The 27,254-nt window shown below is 43.6% G+C and overlaps 1 protein-coding gene across 1 annotated transcript in view; it reads left to right on the top strand.

Moving 5' to 3' along the window:
• Positions 1-27,254, top strand: part of LOC121865361 — a 202,374-nt gene that overhangs the window by 112,517 nt on the left and 62,603 nt on the right. The window contains exons 11-15 of the mRNA XM_042364698.1: positions 6,710-6,898; positions 10,333-10,481; positions 19,332-19,467; positions 23,436-23,574; positions 26,473-26,660. Coding sequence (XP_042220632.1) covers positions 6,710-6,898; positions 10,333-10,481; positions 19,332-19,467; positions 23,436-23,574; positions 26,473-26,660 — 801 coding nt within the window. The remainder of the gene's footprint in view (positions 1-6,709; positions 6,899-10,332; positions 10,482-19,331; positions 19,468-23,435; positions 23,575-26,472; positions 26,661-27,254) is intronic.

Consider the following 27,254-nt stretch of genomic DNA (forward strand, 5'->3'; position numbering starts at 1 on the left):
AACCAGGAAGACCAGGTGTGGGACAGGACCAGGTGTGGGCCGGGAGACCAGGTGTGAACCAGGGAAGACCAGGTGTGGGGACAGGGGACCAGGTGTGGGCCAGGGAGACAGGTGTGTGGGACAGGAGACCAGGTGTAGACCAGGAGACCAGGTGTAGAGACAGGGAGACCAGGTGTAGAGACAGGAGACCAGATGTAGGACAGGGAGACCAGGTGTGAGCCAGGGGACCAGGTGTAGACCAGGGAGACCAGGTGTGTGGGAAAGAGAGACCAGGTGTAGACCAGGGGCAGGTGTGGGACAGGGAGACCAGGTGTGGGCCAGGGGAGCAAGTGTGGGACAGGGAGACCAGGTGTGGGACAGGGAGACCAGGTGTGGGCCAGGGAGACCAGGTGTGGGACAGGGAGACCAGGTGTAGACCAGGGAGACCAGGTGGGACAGGGAGACCAGGTGTGGGACAGGAGACCAGGTGTGGGCCAGGGAGGACCAGGTGTGAACCAGAGAGACGGGTGTGGGACAGGGAAACCAGGTGTGGGACAGGGAGACCAGGTGTAGACCAGGGGACCAGTGTAGACCAGGGAGACCAGGTGAGGAAAGAGACCAGGTGTGGGACAGGGAGACCAGGTGTGGGACAGGAGACCAGGTGTGGACCGGGAGAGAGCAAGTGTGGGACAGGGAGACCAGATGTAGGACAGGGAGACCAGGTGTAGGCCAGGAGACCAGGTGTGGGACAGGGCCCAGGTGTAAGACCAGGGAGACCAAGTGCAAAAGGGAGATCAGGTGTGGGACAGAGAGACCAGGTGTGGGACAGGAGACAAGGTGTAGACCAGGGAGACCAGGTGTGGGACAGGGGAGACCAGGTGTGGGACAGGGGGACAGGTGTGGACCAGGAGGCCAGGTGTGGACCAGGGATGCCAGCAGGTGTAAACTGGGGAGACCAGGTGTGGGACAGGGAAACAAGATGTGGGCCAGGACCAAGTGTAGACCAGAGAGAGACCAGGTGTAGACCAGGAGACCAGGTGTAGAACCAAGGAGACCAGGTGTAGACCAGGGAGACCAGGTGTAGAGCAGGGAGACCAGGTGTGGCCAGGGGACAAGTGTGACCAGGGAGACCAGGTGTGGGACAGGGAGACCAGGTGTGGGCCAGGGAGACCATGTGTGGGATGGGGAGACAGGTGTGGGCCAGGGAGACCAGGTGTGGGACAGGAGACCAGGTGTGGACCAAGGAGACCAGGTGTGGGAACAGGGAGACCAGGTGTGGACCAGGGAGACCAAGTGTAGACCAGGAGACCAGGTGTGGGACAGGGAGACCAGATGTGAGACCAGGGGAGACCAGATGTGGGACAGGGAGACCAGGTGTAGGACAGGGAGACCAGGTGTAGGACAGGGAGACCAGGTGTAAGACAGGACACCAGGTGTAGACCAGGAAGAAAAGATGTAGACCAGGGAGTCCAGGTAGGACAGGAGAGACCAGGTGTAGACAGGAGACCAGGTGTAGACCAGGGAGACCAGGTGTAGAGCAGGGAGAACAGATGTAGACCAGGAGTCCAGGTGTAGGAGAGGGAGACCAGGTGTGGAAGAGACAGGAGACCAGGTGTAGACCAGGGAAACCAGGTGTAGAGCAGGGAGAACAGATGTAGACCAGGGAGTCCAGGTGTAGGAGAGGGAGACCAGATGTAGGACTGAGAGCCCAAGTGTGGGTCAGAGAGACCAGATGTAGAGCAGGGACACCAGGTGTAGGACAGGGAGACCAGGTGTGGACAGAGACCAGATGTAGACCAAGGAGACCAGGTGTAGGCCAGGGAGACCAGGTGTAGACCAGGAAACCAGGTGAACAGGGAGACCAGGTGTAGACCAGGGAGACCAAGTGCAAACCAGGGAGACCAGGTGTGGGACAGGAGACCAGATGTAGACCAGGGAGACCAGATGTAGGACAGGGAGACCAGGTGTAGGCCAGGGAGACCAGGTGTAGGAGAGGAAGCCCAGGTGTAGACCAGGGAGACCAAGTGTAAAAAGGGAGATCAGGTGTAGGACAGAGAGACCAGGTGTAGGACAGGGAGACCAGGTGTAGACCAAGGAGACCAGGTAGACAGGGAGACCAGGTGTGGGACAAAGAGACCAGGTAAACGACAGGGAGACCAGATGTAGACCAGGGAGACCAGGTGTAGACCAGAGAGACCAGGTGTAGACCAGGAAGACCAGGTATAGAACCAAGGAGACCAATGTAGACCAGGAGACCAGGTGTATGAACAGGAGACCAGGTGTAGACCAGAAGACCAGGTGTAAACCAGGGAGACCAGTGTAGGGACAGGAGACCAGGTGTGCAGAGACCAGAGACCAGATGCAGGGATAGGGAGACAGTGAAGGGAGACCAGGTGTAGGGACAGGGAGACCAGGTGTAGACCAGGGAGACCAGGTGTAGAACAGGAGACCAGGTGTAGACCAGGGAGCACCCAAGTGAAAAACAGGAGACCAGATGTAGACCAAGGAGACCAGGTGTAGCCAGGGAGACCAGTGTAGACCAGGGAAACCAGGTGTAGGACAGGAGACCAGGTGTAGACCAAGGAGACCAGATGTAGATCAGGGAGACCAGGTGTAGGACAGGGAGACCAGGTGTAAACCAGAAGACCAGGTGTAGACCAGGGACCAAGTGTAGACCAGAGAGACCTGTGTAGACCAAGGAGACCAGGTGTAGAACCAAGGGAGACCAATGTGTAGACCAAGGGAGAGGTGTAGAACAGGAGACCAGGTGTAGCCCAGGGACCAGGTGTAAACCAGGAAGACCAGGTGTAGGACAGGAGACCAGGTGTATACCAGGGAGACCAGATGTAGACAGGGAGACCAGGTGTAGGCCAGGGAGACCAGATGTAGGACAGGAGACCAGGTGTAGACAGGGACACAGGTGTAGACCAGGAAGACCAGGTGTAGACCAGGGAAACCAGGTGTGCAGGGAGAACAGATGTAGACCAGGGAGACCAGGTGTAGGACAGGGAGACCAGATGTAGGGACTGAGAGCCCAAGTGTAGGACAGAGAGACGATGTGAGCAGGGACACCAGGTGTGGGACACAGGGCACCAGGTGTAGGACAGGGAGACCAGATGTACCAAGGAGACCAGATGTAGACCAGGGACACCAGGTGTAGGACAGGGAGACCAGGTGTGAGGACAGAGAGACCAGATGTAGACCAAGGAGACCAGGTAGGCCAGGAGACCAGGTGCAGACCAGGGACCAGGTGTAGGACAGGGAGACCAGGTGTAGACCAAGGAGACCAGATGTAGACAGTGGGACCAGGTGTAGGGACAGGGAGACCAGGTGTAGACCAGGGAAGACCAGGTGTGAGGACAGGAGACCAGATGTAGGACAGGGAGACCAGGTGTAGGACAGGAGACCAGGTGTAAACACAGGAAGACCAGGTGGGACAGGGAGACCAGGTGTAGGACAGGGAGACCAGGTGTAGACCTGGAGACCAGTAGACCAGGAGACCAGGTAGGACAGGGAGACCAGATGTGGATCGAAGTTAGACCAGGTGTGACCAGGAGACCAGGTGTAGACTAGGGAGACCAGGTGGACCAAAGAGACCAGTGCAGGGACCAGGGAGACCAGATGTAGGGACAGGGAGACCAGGTGTAGGACAGGGAGACCAGGTGTAGGACAGGGAGACCAGGTGTAGACCAGGGAGCCTGCAAGTGTAGGACAGGGAGACCAGGTGTAGGCCAATGAGACCAGGTGTAGACCACGAAGACCAGGTGTAGAACAGGGAGACCAGGTGTAGACCTGGAGACCAGGTGGGACCAGGAGACCAAGGTAGGACAGGGAGACCAGGTGTAGGACAGGAGACCAGGTGTAAGTCCAAGTGAGGACAGGGAGACCAGGTGTAGGCCAATGAGACCAGACCACGAACACCAGGTGTAGAACAGAGACCAGACCTGGGAGACCAGACCAGAGACCAGGTATAGGACAGGAGACCAGATGTAGACCAGGAGACCAGGCAGACCAGGAGACTGTACCAGGAGACCGGTGTGGACCAAGGAGACCTGGTGTGACCAGAGACCATGTAGTGACAGGAGACCAGGTGAGCCAGGCATCTGTGTAGACAGAGACAGGCAGACCAGAGCCCAAGTGTAGGGACAGGGAGACCAGGTGTAGGACAGAGAGACCGGGGGAGACCAGATGTAGACCAGGAGTCCAAGTAGGACACGGGAGACCAGGTAGGACAATTAGTCCAGGTGTAGACCAGGAGACCAGACACATGTGAGACCAGGAGCCAAGTGTAGGACAGAGACCAAGTGTAGACAGGGAGACCAGGTGTACCCAGGGAGACCAGGTGTGGGAGACAGGGAGACCAGGTGTACCAGGGAGACCAGGTGTAGGGACAGGGAGACCAGATGGACCAGGGAGACAGATGTAAAACCAGGGAGACCAGATGTAGACCAGAGTCCAGGTGGGACAGAGACCAGATGTGGACTGGGAGACTTGGTGCAGGGCAGGGAGACCAGATGTAGGACTGGGAGACCAGGTGTAGGACAATGAGACCAGGTGTAGGACAGAGAGACCAGATGTAGAAAAATGAGACCAGGTGCAGGACAATGAGACCAGGTGTAAGACAATGAGACCAGGTGTAGGATAGAGAGACCAGATGGCACTGGTAGACCTGTGTAGCCAGGAGACCAGGTGTGACCAGGAAACCAGGTAGGACAGGAGACCAAGATGAGACCAGAGACCAGTAGTGACCAGGAGACCGGGTGTAGACCAAGGAGACCCGGTGCAGACCAGGGAGACAAAGTGTAAACCAGGAACAGATGTAGACCAGGGAGACTGTAGTCCAGGAGATCAGTAAACCCAAAGGAGCACTGTGTAGACAGGGAGACCAGATGTAGACCAGGGAGACTGTAAAACAGGAGACCAGGTGTACCAGGGAGCAGGTGTACACCAGGATACAGATACCAGAGATCAGGTGGGGACAGGGAGACCAAAATCGAGGACCAGATGTGGACCAGGAGACCAGGTGTAGGAGACCAGGTGTAGACCAGGGAGACCAGACGTAGACCAGGGAGTCCAAGTGTAGGACAGGGAGACCAAGTGTAGACCAGGGAGCCCATGTGTAAGCCAGGGAGACCAGGTGTAAACCAGGGAGACCAGGTTTAAACCAGGGAGACCAGGTGTAGGACAGGGAGACCAGGTGTAGACCAGGTGTAGACCAGGGAGACCAGGTGTAGACCAGGGAGACCAGCTGTAAACCAGGGAGACCAGGTGTACAGCAGGGACACCAGGTGTAGACCAGGAAGACCAGGTGTAGGACGGGGAGACCAGGTGTAGGACAAGGAGACCAGGTACAGGCCAGGGGGACCAGGTACAGCTCAGGGAGACCAAGTACAGGCCAGGGAAACCAGGTACAGGCCAGGGAGACCCGGTACAGGCTAGGGGAATCAAGCGCAGGCCAGATAGTCTGATAGACCAGGTGCAGGAATTGGAAACCACCTATAGGTCAGGAAGGCTGGATGCAAGTCAGTGGCACCAAAAAACGATCTCTGGGGTAGAACAGGAAGTGAGGTGGAGTAGGCAGGTTGGTCTGAACACATGAGTGGATATCGGATCGGTGAGAAAAGTTGAGAGGGGAAGTAGAAGAGTGATAGACGTCTGGTGGTTCTCGATATTTGCAGAGCAGTGTGAGTGTTTACTAGGGAAGGGAAGGGAAGGGAAGGGAATTGAAGGTTTTTTCTTAATGTGATAGAGAAGAGGAGGCATACACGACAGTCACCTTGACCGTGTGACCGAGTTCTCCTATCCTTATATACCATACACAGGTTGAAACACGGTAGGTATATCTCATCCTATAGTGTGGCTATGTCTGAACCAGTAGGGTTTTGATTACAAACGGATGGAGTGGAGGTATAGTATTTATAGATATGTAGGAGCAGGCTGTTAGTTAGTGGTAGTTAGGTCGAGCAGGCTGGTAGTTAGTGGTAGATAGGTGGGGCAAGCTGGTAGTTAGTGGTAGATAGGTGGAGCAGGCTGGTAGTTAGTGGTAGATGGGTGAGTGGGCAGTCTGGTTCCGTAATTAATGGTGAGTTGGTGTAAGGCTGGTAGTTAGGGGTAGATGAGTGGTTATAGGTTAGTGCTGGTAGATGGGTAGAGGCAGGCAATGGTAGTTCAGGTAGTGATAGTGATCATGGTATTGATAGTAATGATGGTGATGGTGATGATGATGAAGGAAATAGTGGTGGTTCCGATGGTGATGGTAGTGGTGGTCGTGAGGGTAACAGTGGTAGTTGTGATGATAATGGTACTTTAATAATGGAGGAGGTGATGATAGCAAAGGTGATGATGGTGGTGGTAGCGGTGGTGGTGATGGCGATGGTAATAGTTGGATAGGGATGGAAGTGGAAATGGTAGTGATGATGGTGGTGTAGACGATAGCAACAGTAGTGATGATGGTAGAAGTGGAAGTGGTGATGATAGTGTAGTTGGTGGAGATGGTAAAGGTATTAGTGATGGTGGTGTGGGTGATGGTAGTGGTAGTGGTGATAACAGTGATAGTGAAGGTGATAATGGTAGTAGCTGTGGTGGAGGTGGTGGTGATAATGGTAGTAGTAGTGGAGGTGGTGATTATGGCAGGAGTGGGGGTGGTGATCATGGTAATTGTGATGATAATAGTGTTGGTGGTTATGGTAATGGCACAAGGCCGGATCAACATACGCTCGAATTGTTACAGATCAACGACACCTTTGCCAGGATGGAAGACGACGGGTCACTGGACTTCCCGATTGGGCGTCATCACTGGAAGTTCTCACACGGGTTTTGTAGGGAGGAGAAAAGGGTGCCACAGAGTCTGACACTCACACAGTGTGCAAAAGACACTGAGTTCACCTGCGACGACGGGACCTGCATTCCCATCAACCAGGTGAGTCACGATTTGTGTCCTTGGCTAGGGTATGTGAGGTGACAGGTGTTGTCCTAAGGTATGTAAAGTGACACGTGTTGCCCCAAGGTGTGTGAAGTGACACGTGTTGTCCAAGAGCGTGTGTGTGGGGAAGAAAAAGTTGTTAAAAAGGTTGTGTGAGGAGACAGGTTTTGTCCATAGGTATGTGAGGTGACAGGTGTTGTCCTAAGGTATGTAAAGTGACACGTGTTGTCCCAAGGTGTGTGAAATGACACGTGCTGTCCAAGAGTGTGTGTGTGTGTGTGTGTGTGTGTGAGGGGATAGTTGTTGTTAAAAAGGTTGTGCGAAGAGACAGGTTTTGTCCATAGGTATGTGAGGTGACAGGTGTTGTCCTAAGGTATGTAAGGTGAAACTGTGGACAAGTTTCTTTACGTCATTTCCCTCTGTCTACCGAGCAGTAATTGAGAACCTGGATGTTAATAGTTTTGGGGATCGTGTTCCGGGATAATGGTTAGCCAGTGCAGTTGGTGAGTTGTCGGTCTTCTTGGATTATTCCTTGACACTGGGTCATGCAACTTACTGTAGGTTGTGGTTGTTGTGTTAGCGACAGTTTCTACACCTTAAAAAAATTTACCCCTTGGTGGCCCTTGACCCGGCCATCCTCGTACACAAGGGGCAACCATTAAAATAAGTGATAGGTGTTGTCTAGGAGTATAAGTGGTGGCATGTATTGTCCAAGGTTTGTGAGGTGACAGGTGTTGTCCCAGGGTGTGTTGAGGTGACAGGTGTTGTCCCAGGGTGTGTGAGGTGACAGATGTTGTCCCAGGGTAACTGAGGTGGCAGATGTCCCGTAGCTGTAATGTGGCAGATTTTCTCCCTAAGAGTGTCAGGTTAAGGTGTTGTCCCTTTGCGTGCGAGGTGCAGGTATTATCCCTGGAAATGACATGACAGATTTTGACTCAAAGTGTGTAAGGTGATACCTGATACATATTCTTTTAAGGTTTGTGTGGTGACATATTGTCCCAAGATGTATTAGGTGACAAATGTTGTCTCTGAACATATGAGATGACAAAGTTACCCCAAGTTATATGAAGCAAATGATGTCCCAGTACAGCTGGGGTGTTGCCCCAGGGAGTGTGGTGACAAATGTTGTCCCAGCGAGAGTATGGTGATAATTGCTGCCCCAGGGAGATTGTGGTGACAGATTTTGTCCCAGGGAGTCCTTGGGGACAGATTTTGTCTCAGTGTTATAGTCATTATTATAACTTGATTTGTATGTTTTTGTAACCATCCATTTAATTTACGATAGTCATTTATGTGCTAATAGTTGTTGTAGTCGAGGGGATATTATCTGAAACATAACTGGGTTTTTCCTTTTTTTGTGTGTGATAGCCCTTTGCTACACTATATTTCTGGACAGAGCTGTAGCTGTAAACTCGCGTCCAGAGGGCGATAGATAAGCTCTCTCAATGAGTCTGCCCTAAGGTTGGTTGTCTCTAAGGAATTACTTACATTATTATCGTGATGAGGCAAAGTCTAATGGAGTGTTAAAATACAATATTATGATAATATATATATATATATATATATATATATATATATATATATATATATATATATATATATATATATATATATATATATATGTATGTATATATATGTATACAGTATATGTATATATATATATATATATATATATATATATATATATATATATATATATATATATATATTTCATGTAGTCTTACAATGAAAACGTGGATAATCACACGGGAAAAGGAAACAACAGGCACCTGTGTGCTCACGTTGTTCTTCCGATATTATTTATCAATATATATATATATATATATATATATATATATATATATATATATATATATATATATATATATATATATATATATATATATATATATATATATATATATATATGCAATGTGTCACTGGCAGAATTGCACGTGATCTGGAAGTATATAACCACAAGGAAAGAAGAAAACACGAAGTTCCCAAGCGCTTTCGTGTAATTCACATCTTCAGGGGTGAGTACAGACTAAAGAGAAATACAAACCAAGGTGTATATATACAGAGGAGGGTGAGACCAGGTCCACAATGGTCAGGTATTAGGTAATGACCCTACTAATCTTTAAATAGCACACAACGGTTGGTGGTCAGGGCAGATGGTCAAGTGAGGCCTTTCTCACCTGATCACAAATCTTCTTAATTACAAAATTGTCCAGCTTATACATGCCGTTACTCAAATTCATGTTGAATGCTTCGGTATGTTTAATTAGACTAGATTCTATGATGTTCCTACTATCAATTGAATTACATGGTAATATTGAGGAGGCATTATCCCAGTCAATGCAATGCTTGTTATCCCTCAAATGAACAAACAGAGCATTGGATTCCTGGCCTGTCCTAACACTGTATTTGTGTTGTTTAATTCTAGTTGCAAGATCTTTACCTGTCTGGCCTAAGTAAAACATACATATTACAATTTTGTAATTAAGAAGATTTGTGATCAGGTGAGAAGGCCGGGTCACTTGACCATCTGACCTGACCACCAACCGTTGTGTGCTATTTAAAGATTAGTAGGGTCATTACCTGACCATTGTGGACCTGGTCTCACCCTCCTCTGTATATATACACCTTGGTTTGTATTACTCTCTCTAGTCTGTACTCACCCCTGAAGATGTGAATTACACGAAAGCGCTTGGGAACTTCGTGTTTTCTTCTTTCCTTGTGGTTATCAGCATATACCTAGATCACGCGCACCTACAGTGATTTACTTGCATATATATATATATATATATATATATATATATATATATATATATATATATATATATATATATATATATATATATATAAATACACGAAAAGAGAAACGGAGCACAATAGGTGCTCCGTTGTTTCCTTTCCGTGTGATTATCCACGTTTTATTATATCTACATAAATATATATATATATATATATATATATATATATATATATATATATATATATATATATATATATATATATATCACATCTTCAGGGGTGAGTACAGACCGTGGTTGCCAGATGTACAAGCTTCGCTGCCAAAACTCGTGCCATCTCACGGCCAAATCTTTTTGGATGGGAAGCATAAGGCTATTTTTGCAATTCACACAAAATAAAAGTCTCCCCTACAATATCCACTTACAATGTCGCCATAAAACCAAATTTTCACTTAGAATTGAGAGCCTAATAATTACATAAACATAATATCTGTACTCCACAGCTAGACCAAGTGTTGAAGGTCAAGGGGTCTTCATTTTAGTCTTTTTTTAACATTGTATATCTTACACTATAATACACATTTGTTTATTCTTTTTATTTTAAAGATTCTTACTCTAATGGGCAGTCATTCGCTAATTAATAATTAGGGTATGTTAATTAAGTATAACAGCTATATTTAATATTTTGTATGTGAGGTATGCGACCGTCGGGTACAGTGTCATGACATGTCAGACGAGCTGGACTGTTCCACTGTGCTGCTGCCGAAGGGTTACCAGCCTACCCTTCCTCCCCCCAGCATCGACGGTTACTCTCCTCTACCTGTTTACGTCAACCTCACACTCAGGTGAGTCCTGCCATCTCCATGTAAGAGAAAGATTCAGAAATAATTACATAAGATAGGTTCTGTGTAATTATTCTTAGTTTCAATTGACGTCACAACTCCCATAATGCAACGCGTCTGTACCTACAAGATGGGTGGACTGCGCAAAGGATTATGGGAGTTGCGATATCACTGCAAACTAAGAATTAGTGGATAGAACACACACCCTTTATGAGCTTGGGAAAAAATGAAACTAAAATACAAATAAATGAAAACCTCCATCCTAGTTAAAGATTGTTTGAGCTGGAGACTAACCACGGAAATCATATAGTCCCCACGAATGTAAACAGACCTTACCAACGTGTTTTGTGTAATATTTTTAACATTGTATTCGTGGTATTATGAGGTCCTAAGCTGCCACCATTTATGAGGGCTGCTACTGCCACCCTTCATGAGGGCCTGTGTGCCAGTAACAATTCCTTTTACTCTTATATATCACCATTGGTAGCGTGACGATAGGAGGCTCGTGGGTAGGTGTAATGATAGTATCAAGCAATAGGGAAGAAATAACGGTAAATACTGTAGGTAAATAATATACACAATTATACAAATACAAAGTTTATTTAAACATGAATATGAAATTAGAAGAGAGAATTGGTTTGTACTAACAGACGAAATCTATTACTAGGCCCTCAGGCACAACATACTCACACCATTACTGGGTGGACATATTCAATACCCTTCCAACCCTACTGGGTGGACATACTCAATAGCACAACTAGGATAGTCACTTAGCACCATACATACTAGGGCAACTGCCACTACAACACTCAGTCGTCAGGAGTGATACTCAAGCAACAGCCATGGGGTCCAGCCACCATGGAGTACTATCCGACGAACTCTGGAGATCCCAGTGGGTTAATTCCACCACACAAATATAGCCCTACTGAGGTAGACATTCATCCACCAATGATGGGGGCTGGTAGTGGTGTGTGGCTTGGTGGTCCGGGGTCACCTCGTGGACCGAGCGTTAGGGCCAGACGAGCCAGCTATGGGGGCTATAGGTGGTCTGAAGTGTCTGACGGCCGGGTCTCACGAAGGTAACTGATCCTACTGGACCTCGGACATGTCCCCAGACATAGTGGATACAACATCCACCCTACAGACACGGCCTAGGCTGCGTTAGGGACCTGTATGGATGAAGGGACGGGCACTTACTAACCGGTGACAACAACAACACGTTTCAGGGGACGTTAAAGACGCAAATATGACTTTACTCAGAGCATATCAACTACGTTACTGTAACACTTGCACAATCAACTATCAATTGGGTCAAATCACTTAAAGAAGGGCAAATTACAACACAGCGTGGAATGGCATACCTGTATGGATGAAGGGACGGGCACTTACTAACGGTTAAAATGCCCGCGTGCCCTCACTCAAACCAGACCAGGGAGTCCAGCTACTCCTCTTCCGATGAATTAATTTACGGTACCCTCTGACGTTGAAATTGAGACTATGAACTCATTTTCATTCTCTACTATTATCTTCACTAACAATGCTCTGACTCAGCTATCGAAAGCAGAATTAAATTGATTACAAAGGAATGGATGGCAACAGGTCCCAGCATACAGCGTCTGCTCCCATAGACAAAGGCCGGGGAAACAGAGAAAACGGGGGACGTTTCCACTGGGGGACTCGGAAGGTTTTGTGGACGTTTGAGCGTAATATGAATCCTTAAGGTTTTCAGGTTAGCTCTTATCATGACCATTACAGTATTAGCCTCGTATTTTTTGTTTCTACGATGCTGGTATTATTTGGAATCGAATTAGCCAATAAAGATATCTCAAAACAATATACAGATATTCTTAGTTTACATTGACGTCAGAACTCCCATAATCTTTTGTACAGTCCACCACAATGAGGGTTAAAGAATGAGAGGAAAGCTTTTTTTTTTTTGTAGGAATATTACCTACGCCGATCTTAAGCTAAAATGCTGGTCCACCCACTACTGGGATAAAACACCAGCGTCTTTTTGGTTAAATGTACACTCGGAAACCATATTCTCTAGCCCACCTGAGTAGGTGCTGGAGGTTAATACAGTGTCCTTTCTGGACGGGGGCCCACTCTAACTATCATGAGGCAACACACACAGTCATAGTATGGCTGTATAGATGACATTATGTATAAATATTGTATATGACATTTTATACTCGGCATTATCTTCATTATATATGAACACGAAGAAAAATTACCATAGGTTGTAGTTACGAAAGTATGAATGGAAATAAACACTTCCAAATCACCCAGTCCACAAAACGTTTACAGCAGACAAATAAGGATGAACCATGGTTTTGATGGAAACAAAGTGCTCTGGGACGATGCTCACAATGACGAATGGGAGAAACCTCTTTTTGAAACAGCTTACCTACTAAGGATGAAGCTTAATGCTACAGAACACACACACACACAGTGCAACTTTGTGTGACGCGTTGTATGACTTCGGGTGGCTTTGAGCGAACCATACACTTGATATTACAATTTATGTATCCTTCCTGTCCATGATTTACAACAATAACTGTAGGTAAAAAGGTACAATATTATACTAATAACACTGTCATGTATTGATAGGAATAAAGAAAGGAATTTATAAGAAATTAAAGGACAGGGAGGAGCAGCTCAGAAATAGGTATAATGAACTATCTACAGTAGGTATATAGAACAAAAGTCAAGGACAAAGTTGAGCCTTTAAAGTCAGGGAGGGGAGAAGTGATAAATGGCAGTGAAGAAATAAGCAAAGCATTGAACAACTACTTCTTATCAGTTTTCACAGAAGAAATTCGCTAGGAAATTCCAGAGGTGGAACTGATATTTAGGGGAAAGGAAGAAGAGAAATTAAAGATATCACTATCAGAAAAGAGGATGTTCTTAAGAAGATAAATAAACTAAAGAAGACAAAATCCCCAGGGCCGGACGAAATTTTCCCTCGAGTCTTGAAAGAGTGTAGAGAACAGATTAGCGGACCCCTCGTAAATTTATTTACAAAATCATTAGACACCGGAGTTGTGCCAGACTTGTGGAAACAGGCAAATGTAGTACCCATATTCAAAAAGAGAGACAGAGCATCAGGATTAAATTACCGGCCGATCAGTTTGACGTCAGTAGTGAGGAAATTTCTTGAATCAATTATAGCAGATAGCATCCGATCGCATCTAGAGAAAAGCAAATTAATCTATGACTCTCAACATGGGTTTACAAAGAGAAAATCTTGTCTAACAAATCTGCTGACTTTTTCAGGAAAGTCTTCGAGGTAGTAGATAATGACGAAAATAACGATGTTATTTACTCAGAATTTAGCAAAGTATTTGACAGAGTACCTCATCAGAGGCTTCTGACAAAAATTAAGGCTCATGGTATCGAGGGGGAAAGTTTTAAATTGGATAAAATCATGACTCACCGATAGAACGCAGAGGGTCAGCGTAGATGGTGTTAAATCTGAGTGGGGCCGTGTAACCAGTGGGGTTCCCCAGGGGTCAGTACTAGGCCCACTTTTGTTCATAATCTACATAAACGATCTAAATACTGGGATCAGCAGTGACATAAGCAAGTTTGCGGATGACACCAAAATAGGGCGGCAGATTAATTCAGGGCAGGATGCAAATGCATTACAGGAGGATCTAAATAAACTGCAGGGATGGTCTGAAAAATGGCAAATGAAATTCAACACCAACAAGTGCAGCGTACTGAATATTGGAAGAACAAATACTGATAATGTATACAGCCTTAACAACATCAACCTAGAGAAGTCGACTTGTGAAAGAGACATAAGAACATAACATAAGAAAGTGGGATACTGCAGGAGGCCGACTGGCCCGTACAGGGCAGATCCCTTTCACACCCATCCCAGCACTTCCATGTGCCTATCCAACTTCGTCTTGAAGCTTCCTAGCGTCCCCGATCCTACTATAGCACTCGGTAGCCTATTCCACATATCCACAACTCTATTACCAAACCAGTGCTTGCCTATATCCTTTCTGAATCGGAATTTATCTAATTTAAAGCCATTTGTTCTAGTTATTTCGTTATTACTGAGCTTTAGAACATCTTCCATTTTACCCTTGTTAATCCCAAGTACCTAGGGGTACTTGTAAGCCCGGACCTACGGCCTAGAAAACAGTGCGTTAATGTTCGAAATAAGGCAAACAGAGTATTGGGTTTTATATCTAGAAGTGTAAGTTACAAGAAAGCAGAGGTCTTATTGCAACTATATCTTGCGCTAGTCAGGCCGCACCTCGATTATGCGGTTCAGTTCTGGTTCCCTTATTATAGAATAGATATCAATTCACTAGAGTCGATGCAGCGAAGAATGACGAAAATGATTCCGGGACTTAGAAACCTTCCATATCAGGATAGGTTAAAGAAACTTAACTTGCATTCCCTAGAAAGACGAAGAGTGCGGGGAGATATGATAGAAGTATTTAAGTGGGTGAAAGGAATCAATAAAGGGGATATAGATAAAGTTCAATTAATATCCGAGCAGGATAGGACCCGGAGCAACGGATTTAAGTTGGATAAGTTTAGGTTTAGGAGGGAGATAGGAAGGCACTAGTTCACAAATAGGGTGGTGGACGAATGGAACAAGCTTAGCAACTTTGTAGTAAGTGCTGGAACTATGGAAAGTTTCAAAAGGAGGCTAGATAGATTCATGGATGATAGAGAGTGGTAGTAACTCTCGACAGGAGCTGCCATGCACAGGCCAACGGCCTATTGCAGACTCCTTATTTTCTTGTGTTCTTATGTTCTTATGATACTATGTCTAGTTACCAAGATACAGATGACGATGAACGTAAGATGATAATGATAGTTATACCATCATTCCCAAGAACGGTGTCTTTGCTTGTTTTCCTGGCCCTTCTGATTTATTCTATAGTAAACAGACAGTTTGTAGTGGCAGCTTGTTCAATTGCATGTCTAACTACTACTTCTCTCTCCAATTGTACTTGCTGTAGATGAAGTCTTATTTCAGGAGGTAGTTGAGCTGATGACGAGCGTTCTGCAAAGTGCTCTGCCAAGCGATTTGCTTCTTGTAGTGGCTGGGGGTGGGCTGGAGATCTGGGCAGTTTTTCTGTTGTTATCCTGAGTTTTCTCCAGAGTTCACCCAGGCTGGTGTGTGCATTAAAGGTTGTGCACCACTCGAGCCATTTGTCTTCCCTAATTTTCTGAGTAATTTTACGTGCATGTTGAACAGCAGTTCTCAAGAGTTTCATTCCCTCAGGGGAAGGGTATTGTCGGAGATGTATTCTGAATGTGTTGATTCTGTGATTCTGTTCTCTGACTTCGTCATTGTAGAACAAGTAGTCTTTGTGGTGTCTATTTGTAGGGTTTGTTTTTGGTATTGCTTTCTCTGCTGCGTGTTGTATGGCATCAGTAAGGTCCTGGTTTAGTTGGTCAATATCTTCTGCTGGTTCATCGTTCGAAAACTATTTTTGGAGTTCATCTTGATTTGATTTCCAATTTGCTTTCTTGGTATTCCATCTGGGTGGCGGACGTGGGGGAGGAGGGAGTAGTTCCATTCTCAAAGTAGTTGTCGTTGCAAAGTGGTCACTGTTCAGTTCATCATCTATGTCCCACTGAGCTACTGGAACGAGCTCAGTGGAGATGAATGTGAGGTCCAATGTTCCTCCCAGTGTGTGTGTTGGTTCCCCAGTATTAATGAGCGTTATTTGTGGAACATCTGTCAGCAGTTCCACTAGGTGATGACCATCCTGGTTCATTGTTGTGGTCGAATTGAACGTTGGATGGTGGGCATTGAAGTCCCCAGCAATGAGCACAAGTTCCCGTGTTGCTTGTGTCAGTAGTTTACCGGCTTCTAGTTGTTTGGTAGGCGGTTTATAGATATTGCATACTACAAGACTGTCGTTTGCCAGGTGTATCCGAACAGCTTGTGCCTCTACTCCATCTCCACAGTGAACTGGTTCTACTTCTGAACTGGGGATGGTCGCCCTGACGAGAATCATGCTGCCATGGGTGTTGGGCCCCTTTGGTACAGAGTACTGTTGGTATCCAGGGTTTCTTGCAGAATGAAGAAATCAATATTTTTAGCTATGGCTGCTGCTTGTACAGTATGCCGTTTGTTGGACAAGCCTTGTACATTTCACTGTGTTATCTTGAGATTACAAGGAGGTGGGGCTATTCTATCATTATCTCCTCGTCGCTGGTGCTGTAGTTGCTCTCGGCGTTCATGGTTGAGTCGCTCTCCTCCTCATCCGTTAGGAGTGGTGGCTGTTTCTTGGGCACCTGCTCTGAGGGAGGAGCAGGAGGTGGAATCTCGGGAGTTTTTATTCTCTCTTCAGGGTGCTGTCGCTCTTGTCTGTGATCGTGTGTTTGCTGACGGTCTGTGCTTGTTGTTCTATTCCTTGTGATCTGTTGCAAGGGGCTTGAGGTTTCACGGTTTTGAGTGATCTCTTGGATGGCAAGTTCTTTCTCTTGTCTGATATCTGTCTCAAGGGCGTCGTCTGTTCCACTCGTAGTTGTGGAGTTTTGGGGGTCTGGTCTTCCTGCATCTTTTCTGTGAGTTGTGTCATAACTGCATTTATTATATTTTCGGTGCTGGTATCTTGTTTCTGCATTATCGCAGAGAAAGTCACTATCATAATAGTGATCATCTGTTTTATTTGTTCTTCGGTGAATGCCGCGTGTAGATTGGCAGGCTTGGGTGTATTCAGTTGGGTGAGAAAGATACTAAAGATACTAAATTAAAAATCGGCTCTGGAGTAACTGCTTTAAGACTCGTGACCCTATTCCTCGCCTGTACGCCTGTACACTGCCATCAGTAAGAGACATTTCATTTATTGTTAATACTTACCTAGTTAATGTTATTAGAATAATGCAAAATATACCAAATGGCATGCTGGAAATGAATCAATACTGGCAATGCATTCTCACGCAAAAGATTTACATATGTACATATTGTAGTGTTACTTCACTCCCATATGCATACACAAGTGACTTGTTTACATGGTATATACTGTACTTGTGGGGCAACATTTCATATGGTTGTGTTTTCAATTATCATTATTACTAATGGCTCCTTTGTGTTCACAATCATTCAAAGTACATAAAATGAAAACCTTATGTCCCCTTTATACTGATATATTAGTTTGCTTGCACTACAAAACCATCCCCCCCAAAGTGTATGGGGGGGAATACATTATAATGGAATGTAAGTTAAAAAACATTAGTATACGAATATTTATTCTTATTACTAGAAGTTTCAGGCAAACACAAGCACAACTATTTCTTAACACATAAAGTAAGCATTCAAATGTTTCAGTTTTGGAGGAGAGCTATGTGGTTTGAATCAATCAGGGGTGAAGTGTTGGCTGCATTGAACGAACCTCCTGTTGAGTTTTAAGAGTGGTTTATTTAAATACAATTGTGCAACCTGTAACCACTTTTCACATCTGCAAGGAGGGGAAGGTGTCATTAAAGAGAAATCTAATTAAACTATTACAAGCATTGTTCTTCTTTGTTATTTTATTGGGTAAAATTGCATTCTCAGCCACACACCTCCTTCAACAGGATTTTTTGTGTGTGCATTTTTATGGGTATCAAACGATATTGACCTTGATTGCTTTATAAAAATAGAACGTTTGGCCCAAATCATTACGTTATTAAAAAGTAGTTTTTTAGTACTATAACCATGTTTACGCAAATAAATTATTTAATTTCCGACGCCATTATGCATTTGCGACGAAAATGGTATATAAGAAAAGTTTCTTGTAATAGCCTTTTAAGTGTTTCACAAATAAAAAATTCTCGATTGTAGGGTTGTGAAAAACTGCAATAATACCATTCACCTTATTTTGGGCCAAGAATATGAAAGAACACGCACTAAAAGGTCTGTGATTAGGCACAAACTCTCTAATAATACCCATTTCTGGCGTAAAACGTGATCCTACACCCTTCTAAATAAGCTAACTCACTGGGGCTGCCTCGCCACCAGGCTAACTGCTATGGAACTATTTCTCTACCACGTAATTTACTAAGCTAAACTAAACTAAACCTAACCTTGTGTTAATGGTAGGTAGGGTCAGGCCCTAACCTTACCTCATATGAATGATGCATAAGATTAAAATAATGTGGTTCAAAACGCAATAATACCGTTTATTTTACTCTTTACAGTTTTACCTCTGTTGCTCCTTTGGGAAGGCTAAATGTTGAAGGGGATCATATATCGAAATATTTATACATTCAATTATTTCACCCTCCAAACATTTTATTCATGGATAACTTATCTTAAGTTCCTGTTTACTAAAAACAATATATAATTTATATATTTAACATTAAAAGTTTTCTCAGGGATATGCCTATAAGATAAACGATGGTGCTGCCATCTGCTGCGTGAGAAGATTACTAAGGTCGAGTAATCAAACGCGAAATACGGCCTTTATTTTTGCCTTCCACTCATCTTTAACCCTTATTGGTCCACCATCTTGTAGGTATAGACGCGTTGAATTGTGGGACTATGTGACGTCATGTGAAAACTAATAATAGTATACAGTCTACCGAGCCGTAGTTGGCCTACCTGGATATTTATACTGTAGCATCTAACCTAACCTTAGCTAACTTAATAGATGTTACAGTGTAAATATCCCAGTAGACACAACTCCAGCTCGGTTAGACTGCATACTGTAGTAGCACCATAGATTCCTTGTCAGTTGAATGTAATAAGATATAAAATACACTGTAGTTAAAAGACTCAGTATTTAAGCAAAATAATTGCAAAGTCTACCATAAGGACTAACGTAAAAATGTACATGTGAACAAGTAGATGAAGACCTCTTTATAGCCCGCCATCTCCCTCACCCTCAGTTCCTTCGCCAACATCGACGCCATCAACAACAGGTTCACGGTGGAGCTGCTGGTGCGCATGATCTGGAAGGACCAGCGCCTCCAGTTCAAACACCTGCGACGCGACCGTCAGCTCAACATAATCCTGCCCAGTGAGGTCAGCATCAGGACCGCCTCCTTGACATTTACATGAATATTAAAGACATAACATACAATATTAACCTATCAACATCGTCTCCTCGTGCATTACGTAAAATATATACATTAGTAATCTCAAACTCTATCCCTGTCCTCTTTTTCACTCACTCTTACCAATACACAGCAGCTGGTAATATCCTCGCTGGGTATTCTAATCCCACCACATCACTAATATGAGTTTTATCTCAACTACTCACAGGTTGCCGATCTGACTTCCTGCTTCATTTACACACAATTGCAGGGTCTCAATTGTTTCTCTTACTTTGTTAACAGCACAACATACATATATTGTTTCTCACTATTGATCTTTTCTTTTATTTTAGTATTTCTTTATGGTTCTTTAATAATAATAATATTATAATTATTATCAATAATATTATTATTATTATTATTATTATTATTATTATTATTATTATTATTGTTATTATTATTGTTATTATTATTGTTATTATTATTATTATTATTATTATTATTATTATTATTATTATTATTATTATTATTTTATTTTAATTCTGTATTTCTTATTATAAATTTTATTTACTATGAACTAATTATTATTATTATTGCTATTATTATCACATTATCGCCCTCAGGCACCGATGTGGGTCAGTGACCTGTGCCCAGATGGGTTACTCCCTGTAAAAAAAAAATCGGTTTACACTCCCTATACTGTATATTCTACGATGTAGATTTTCCCTGTCAGTATTTACTCACTATTATAGTCATCCCACGTCACACCCACTGATCATGCCACATTACACTCACAGTAAATGGATAAATAATTATTTAAAGAATATTATTGGACAAAAGAAGGCTATAGGTAGGGGAATAAATCGTGGTGAAGTTTACCTCCGAGATTAATATAAGTATTGGCCAGTAGGGTTAAGACCCAGATAAGAAAAGCAAAGAGGAATAATGATCTGAAGGTAGCAAGGGAGGCGAAGTCAAACACCAATACAGTCAGATACCGGCGACCTAACTGATAACGATGCAGAAATGAGCAATAATCTGAATAAATATTTTTCAACGGTTTTCACCACCGAAAATTTAAACATGAAACCCGAGGCACCGACGATATACAAAGATAGTGAAGAAAAAAGTTAAGCGAAATATTAGTGACTAGTAACGATGTTAGTAAGCAAATAGACAAACTAAAGCCTAATAAGTCACCAGGTCCCAATGAGATATTTGCCAGAGTATTAAAGGAATGTGAGGAAGAACTTAGTATGTCATTAGCGAAGTTGTTTAACATGTCCTTAAAAACGGGTGTAGTACCAGAATCCTAGAGGATAGCGAATGTAATACCGATTTTCAAGAAGGGAGATACATCATTATCCTCTAACTACCGTCCAATCAGTCTAACATCAATTGTAGGGAAATTACTGGAAGCAATCATTTCAAACTCTATTCGAAATCACCTGGAGAAGCACAAGCTGATCAATGATTCCCAACATGGCTTCACAAACGGACGTTCATGTCTAACTAATCTATTAACATTCTTTTCATCTGTTTTCGAATTAGTGGACAAGGGGCACAATTATGATGTGGTATATCTCGACTTTAGCAAAGCCTTCAACAGAGTCCCCGACGAAAGACTATTAAGAAAAGTGGAGGCTCATGGCATAAAAGGAGATATTCTAAATTGGATTAGTGCATGATTACAAGACAGGAAACAGCGAGTGAGCATTAACGGCACTACATCCGATTGGAGAACTGTCACTAGTGGAGTTCCCCAAGGTTCAGTACTTGGTCCATTATTATTTATTATATACATAAACAACATAGATATCGGCGTAGACAGCAACATAAGTAAATTTGCTGTTGACACTAAAATAGGGCGTATATTTAAATCTGACGAGGACTCCCCAAAACTACAGGAAGATCTAAACAAATTTTTCGAATGGTCTGAAAAATGGCAGATGAAATTCAATGTGGACAAATGTAAAGTACTCAGTTTAGGAGATGTAAACAGGGAAACCAGAAACCAGATGACCAACGATGTTATTGAGAAATCCGACTGCGAGAAAGATTTAGGAGTAATGATAAGTAGGAATCTTATGCCAAGTATGCAAGTAAACAATGTGTATTTGCTCGAAACAAGGCTAATAAAGTACTTGGATTCATACAAAGGAGTGTTTGTTACAAGACTAGCGAGGTCATCCTAAAACTACACCTTGTATCTTATCCATGTGAGACCTCACTTGGATTACGCAGTTCAATTCTGGTCACTGTGTTACAGAATGGATATAGAAAGAATGGATATAGAATCCTTAGAAAGAATTAAGAGGAGAATGACAAGACTAATCCCAGGCATTAGGACCCTGGAGTATAGATACAGGTTAAAGCATCTTAATATGTACTCCCTCGAGAGACGTATACATGGAAGTCAGGGCTAAAAAAGGGGACACTACAAAGGTGCGCAAACTATCCAACCAGGAGCGAACTCGTAACAATGGTTTTAAATTAGAGAAATTTAGATTTAGTCTCGAAATAGGTAAACATTTGTTTGGAAATAGAGTAGTGAACGATTGGAACAAGTTACCAAATATCATCATTAACTCGAATACGCTAACATAGGTTGGATGGATATATGAGCAATAGGGGTTTGATGTATATGGGACTGCCCAGTATGGGCCAATAGGCACACTGTAGTTTCCTCCATTCTTATGTTCTCATATTCTTATCATACCACACTCCACTCACTGATCATACCACACTACACCCCGTAATCATACCACACTAAAGGAGAGTCATTATGAATAAGGAGTGTTTTGGTGGAGGAACGAATGTTTTGGTGAAGTGAGAACTGTTATGGTTAAGTAACGAATGTTATGGTGAAGAAGCGAATGTTAAGGTGAAATAAGAAGTTATGGTGAAGTAACGAATGTTGAAGTGAAGTAAGAAGTGTTCACATGAAGTAACGAATGTTATGGTGGAGCAAGAAAAGTTCTGATGAAGTAACGAATGTTATGGTGAAGGAAAAAGTGTTATTGGTGAAGTAAGAAGTGGTATGGTGAAGTAACGAATATTATGGTGAAGTATTAAAGGTTATGTTGAAGCTAGAAGTGGTATGGTTAAGTAAAATTTTTTATGGTGAATTAATAAATGTTATGGTGAAGTAAGGCGTATTATGGTGAAGTAATGAATGTTATGGTGAAATATAGAATATTATGGTGAAGTAAGAAGTGTTATGAAGTAACGAATATTGCGGTTAAGTGAGAAATGTTTTGGTGAAGTAATAAATGTTAAGGTGAAGTAAGGTGTGTTATAGTGAAGAAAGAAGTATTATGGTGAATTAAGAAGAGTTATGGTGAAGTAAGAAGTATTATGGTGAATTAAGAAGTGTTATGGTGAAGTAATAAGTATTATAGTGAATTAAGAAGTGCTATGGTGAAGTAAGAAGTGTTATGGTGAAAATAGAAATATTTTGGTGAATTAAGAAGTGCTATGGTGAAGTAAGAAGTATTATGGTGAACTAAGAAGTGTTATGGTGAAGTAATAAGTATTATGGTGAATTAAGAAGTGTTATGGTGAAGTAAGAAGTATTATGGTGAATTAGAAGTGTTATGGTGAATTAAGAAGTATTATGGTGAATTAAGAAGTGTTATGGTGAAGTAAGAAGTATTATGGTGAATTAAGAAGTGTTATGGTGAAGTAACGAATGGTATGGTGATGTAACAAATGTTCTGGTGAAGTAAAAAGAGATATGGTGAAGGACTGATATGAAGAAACAAGAAGTGTTATGGTGATGTAAAAAGTCTTAAGGGAAATGTGGAGGGTTATGGTGAAGGAAGGAGCGTTATGGGGAAGTTAGAAGTGCTATGGTGAAATAAGGATTGATATAATGAAGCAAGAAATGCTTTAGTGAAGTATAAAATGTTATATTGATGTAAGGAGTTTTATGGTGAAATAAACAATGTCATTCAGGCGGAGACGATGTGGGTTCCCATCGTCGACTTCCTGAACGCGGAGAACAACCAACACACAGTGGTTGATGCTGACTGTAAGATCACCATCAAACGGCTGGGTGAACCCGTGGGTGACAACATTGAAAACTCAAAAGAAGGTAAGGCGACGCCTCTACATTCCCGCTCTCTTACTCCTTCATCAGTACTTGTCTGCTCTCTTATTCCTGCGTCAGTGCTTGTCTGCTCTTTTACTCCTTCGTCAGTACTTGCCTGCTCTCTTACTCCTTCGTCATTACTTGTCTGCTCTCTTACTCCTTCGTCATTACTTGTCTGCTCTTTTATTCCTTCGTCATTACTTGTCTGCTCTTTTACTCCTTCGTCAGTACTTGTCTGCTCTCTTACTCCTTCGTCAGTACTTGTCTGCTCTCTTACTCCTTCGTCATTACTTGTCTGCTCTTTTACTCCTTCGTCAGTACTTGTCTGCTCTCTTATTCCTTCGTCATTACTTGTCTGCTCTCTTACTCCTTCGTCATTACTTGTCTGCCCTCTTACTCCTTCGTCAATCCTTGTCTGCTCTCTTACTCCTTCGTCATTAATTGTCTGCTCTCTTACTCCTTCGTCAGTACTTGTCTGCTCTCTTACTCCTTCGTCATTACTTGTCTGCTCTCTTATTCCTTCGTCATTACTTGTCTGCTCTCTTACTCCTTCGTCATTACTTGTCTGCTCTTTTATTCCTTCGTCATTACTTGTCTGCTCTTTTATTCCTTCGTCATTAATTGTCTGCTCTTTTACTCCTTCGTCAGTACTTGTCTGCTCTCTTATTCCTTCGTCAGTACTTGTCTGCTCTCTTATTCCTTCGTCATTACTTGTCTGCCCTCTTACTCCTTCGTCAATCCTTGTCTGCTCTCTTACTCCTTCGTCATTAATTGTCTGCTCTCTTACTCCTTCGTCAGTACTTGTCTGCTCTTTTACTCCTTCGTCAGTACTTGTCTGCTCTCTTATTCGCTCGTCAATACTTGTCTGCTCTCTCTTCGTCTTACTTGTCACTCCTTCGTCAATCCTTGTCTGCTCTCTTACTCTTCGTCATTAATTGTCTGCTCTCTACTCCTTCGTCAGTACTTGTCTGCTCTCTTACTCCTTCGTCAGTACTTGTCTGCTCTTTTACTCCTTCGTCAGTACTTGTGCTCTCTTACTCCTTCGTCATTACTTGTCTGCTCTCTTACCTTCGTCATTACTTGTCTGCCCTCTTACTCCTTCGTCAATCCTTGTCTGCTCTCTTACTCCTTCGTCATTAATTGTCTGCTCTCTTACTCCTTCGTCAATACTTGTCTGCTCTCTTACTCCTTCGTCAGTACTTGTCTGCTCTTTTACTCCTTCGTCAGTACTTGCCTGCTCTCTTATTCCTTCGTCATTACTTGTCTGCTCTCTTATTCCTTCGTCATTACTTGTCTGCTCTTTTATTCCTTCGTCATTAATTGTCTGCTCTTTTACTCCTTCGTCAGTACTTGTCTGCTCTCTTATTCCTTCGTCATTAATTGTCTGCTCTTTTACTCCTTCGTCAGTACTTGTCTGCTCTCTTATTCCTTCGTCATTACTTGTCTGCTCTTTTATTCGTTCGTCATTAATTGTCTGCTCTTTTACTCCTTCGTCAGTACTTGTCTGCTCTCTTATTCCTTCGTCAGTACTTGTCTGCTCTCTTATTCCTTCGTCATTAATTGTCTGCTCTTTTACTCCTTCGTCAGTACTTGTCTGCTCTCTTATTCCTTCGTCATTAATTGTCTGCTCTTTTACTCCTTCGTCAGTACTTGTCTGCTCTTTTATTCCTTCGTCATTAATTGTCTGCTCTTTTACTCCTTCGTCAGTACTTGTCTGCTCTCTTATTCCTTCGTCAGTACTTGTCTGCTCTCTTACTCCTTCGTCATTACTTGTTTGCCCTCTTACTCCTTCGTCAGTACTTGTCTGCTCTCTTATTCCTTCGTCAGTACTTGTCTGCTCTCTTACTCCTTCGTCATTACTTGTCTGCCCTCTTACTCCTTCGTCATTACTTGTCTGCTCTTTTACTCCTTCGTCAGAACTTGTCTGCTCTCTTATTCCTTCGTCATTACGTGTCTGCTCTCTCACTCCTTCGTCATTACTTGTCTGCTCTCTTACTCCTTCGTCAATCCTTGTCTGCTCTCTTACTCCTTCGTCATTACTTGTCTGCTCTCTTACTCCTTCGTCATTACTTGTCTGCTCTCTTACTCCTTCGTCAATACTTGTCTCCTCTCTTACTCCTTCGTCAATACTTGTCTGCTCTCTTACTCCTTCGTCAGTGCTTGTCTGCTCTCTTACTCCTTCGTCAATACTTGTCTCCTCTCTTACTCCTTCGTCAATACTTGTCTGCTCTCTTACTCCTTCGTCAGTGCTTGTCTACTTTACTTGCCTTCTATCGATCTTGATATTTTCTCTTAATAAGATGTCTGATTTGTGATCAACAATTCTCAGTTTCTCACCAACCCTTCCCTCACCAACCCTTCCCTCACCAACACCTCCCTCACCAACACCTCCCTCACCAACACCTCCCTCACCAACACCTCTCTCACCAACACCTCCCTCACCAACACTTCCCTCACCAACACCTCCCTCACCAACACCTCCCTCACCAACACCTCCTCACCACCAACCCTTCCTCACCAACACCTCCACCACCAACACCTCTCACCAACACCTCCTCACCAACACTTCACCAACCAACACTTCCCCATCAACACTACCAACACTTCAACCAACACTTCTCTCACTAACACCTCCCTCACCAACACTTCCCTCACCAACCCTTCCTCACCAACACCTCTCCCCACCAACACCTCCCTCACCAACACCTCCCTCACCAACACCTCCCTCACCAACACTTCCCTCACCAACACCTCCCTCACCAACACTTCCCTCACCAACACCTCCCTCACCAACACTTCTCTCACTAACACCTCCCTCACCAACACCTCCCTTACCAACACCTGTCTCAGCAACTCCTCCCTCTCCAACTCCTCCCTCACGAACACTCGTTGTGTCCTTAGCGAGGATCTATGAGGGGAAGGACAACTACATCCGCATCTCGCGCAAGTACACCATCGTGTTCCAGTGCCCCTTCAACTTCTTTTACTACCCCTTCAACACTGACTACTGCTCCATGATCTTCAGGATCAATAAGAACACCCAAAAGTACGTCTCCCTTGAGAAGTACGGCGCTGGAATCCGCTACGAGGTGAGTCTTCAAGAGGCCAGCAACTCCTCATCTACAGTACAGTATACAGTACTCTGTGTTCATTAAAGATTAATTGTTAATAATTCTGCTTAGCTCTGAAGATCGAAGTTATTATCTGCCATACGATCGCTGTGCAATGAATGTGTTGCACTTCAGTTCTTAATTTCCTCTAGTTACAAAGAACACTTACCGGTGTCGTATCCTATATGGAAAAAAACTCATTATTGGTCTCGCTGGATAGTGTTAAGATCCTGAAGAAGCACCGAAAATTTTACTTCTATTACTAATCTGATGATGTACCATACATAATGGTATGTCACTTTCTTTTGTGATATCGTTGTCTTTCGACAAAAAATAATAATATTTATAACAACAATTGTCCCACATCCGGTGCATTAAACAATAATGGTCTTTCACCAGGTACAATAAACAATAATGGTCTTTCACCAGGTACAATAAACAATAATGGTCTTTCACCAGGTACAATAAACAATAATGGTCTTTCACCAGGTACAATAAACAATAATGGTCTTTCACCAGGTACAATAAACAATAATGGTCCCGCACCTGGTACAATAAACAATTATGGTTCTT

The sequence above is a fragment of the Homarus americanus genome, unplaced genomic scaffold (genome assembly GCF_018991925.1).
Source record: "Homarus americanus isolate GMGI-L3 unplaced genomic scaffold, GMGI_Hamer_2.0 scaffold15667, whole genome shotgun sequence".
Classification (NCBI taxonomy): Eukaryota; Metazoa; Arthropoda; class Malacostraca; order Decapoda; family Nephropidae; genus Homarus; species Homarus americanus.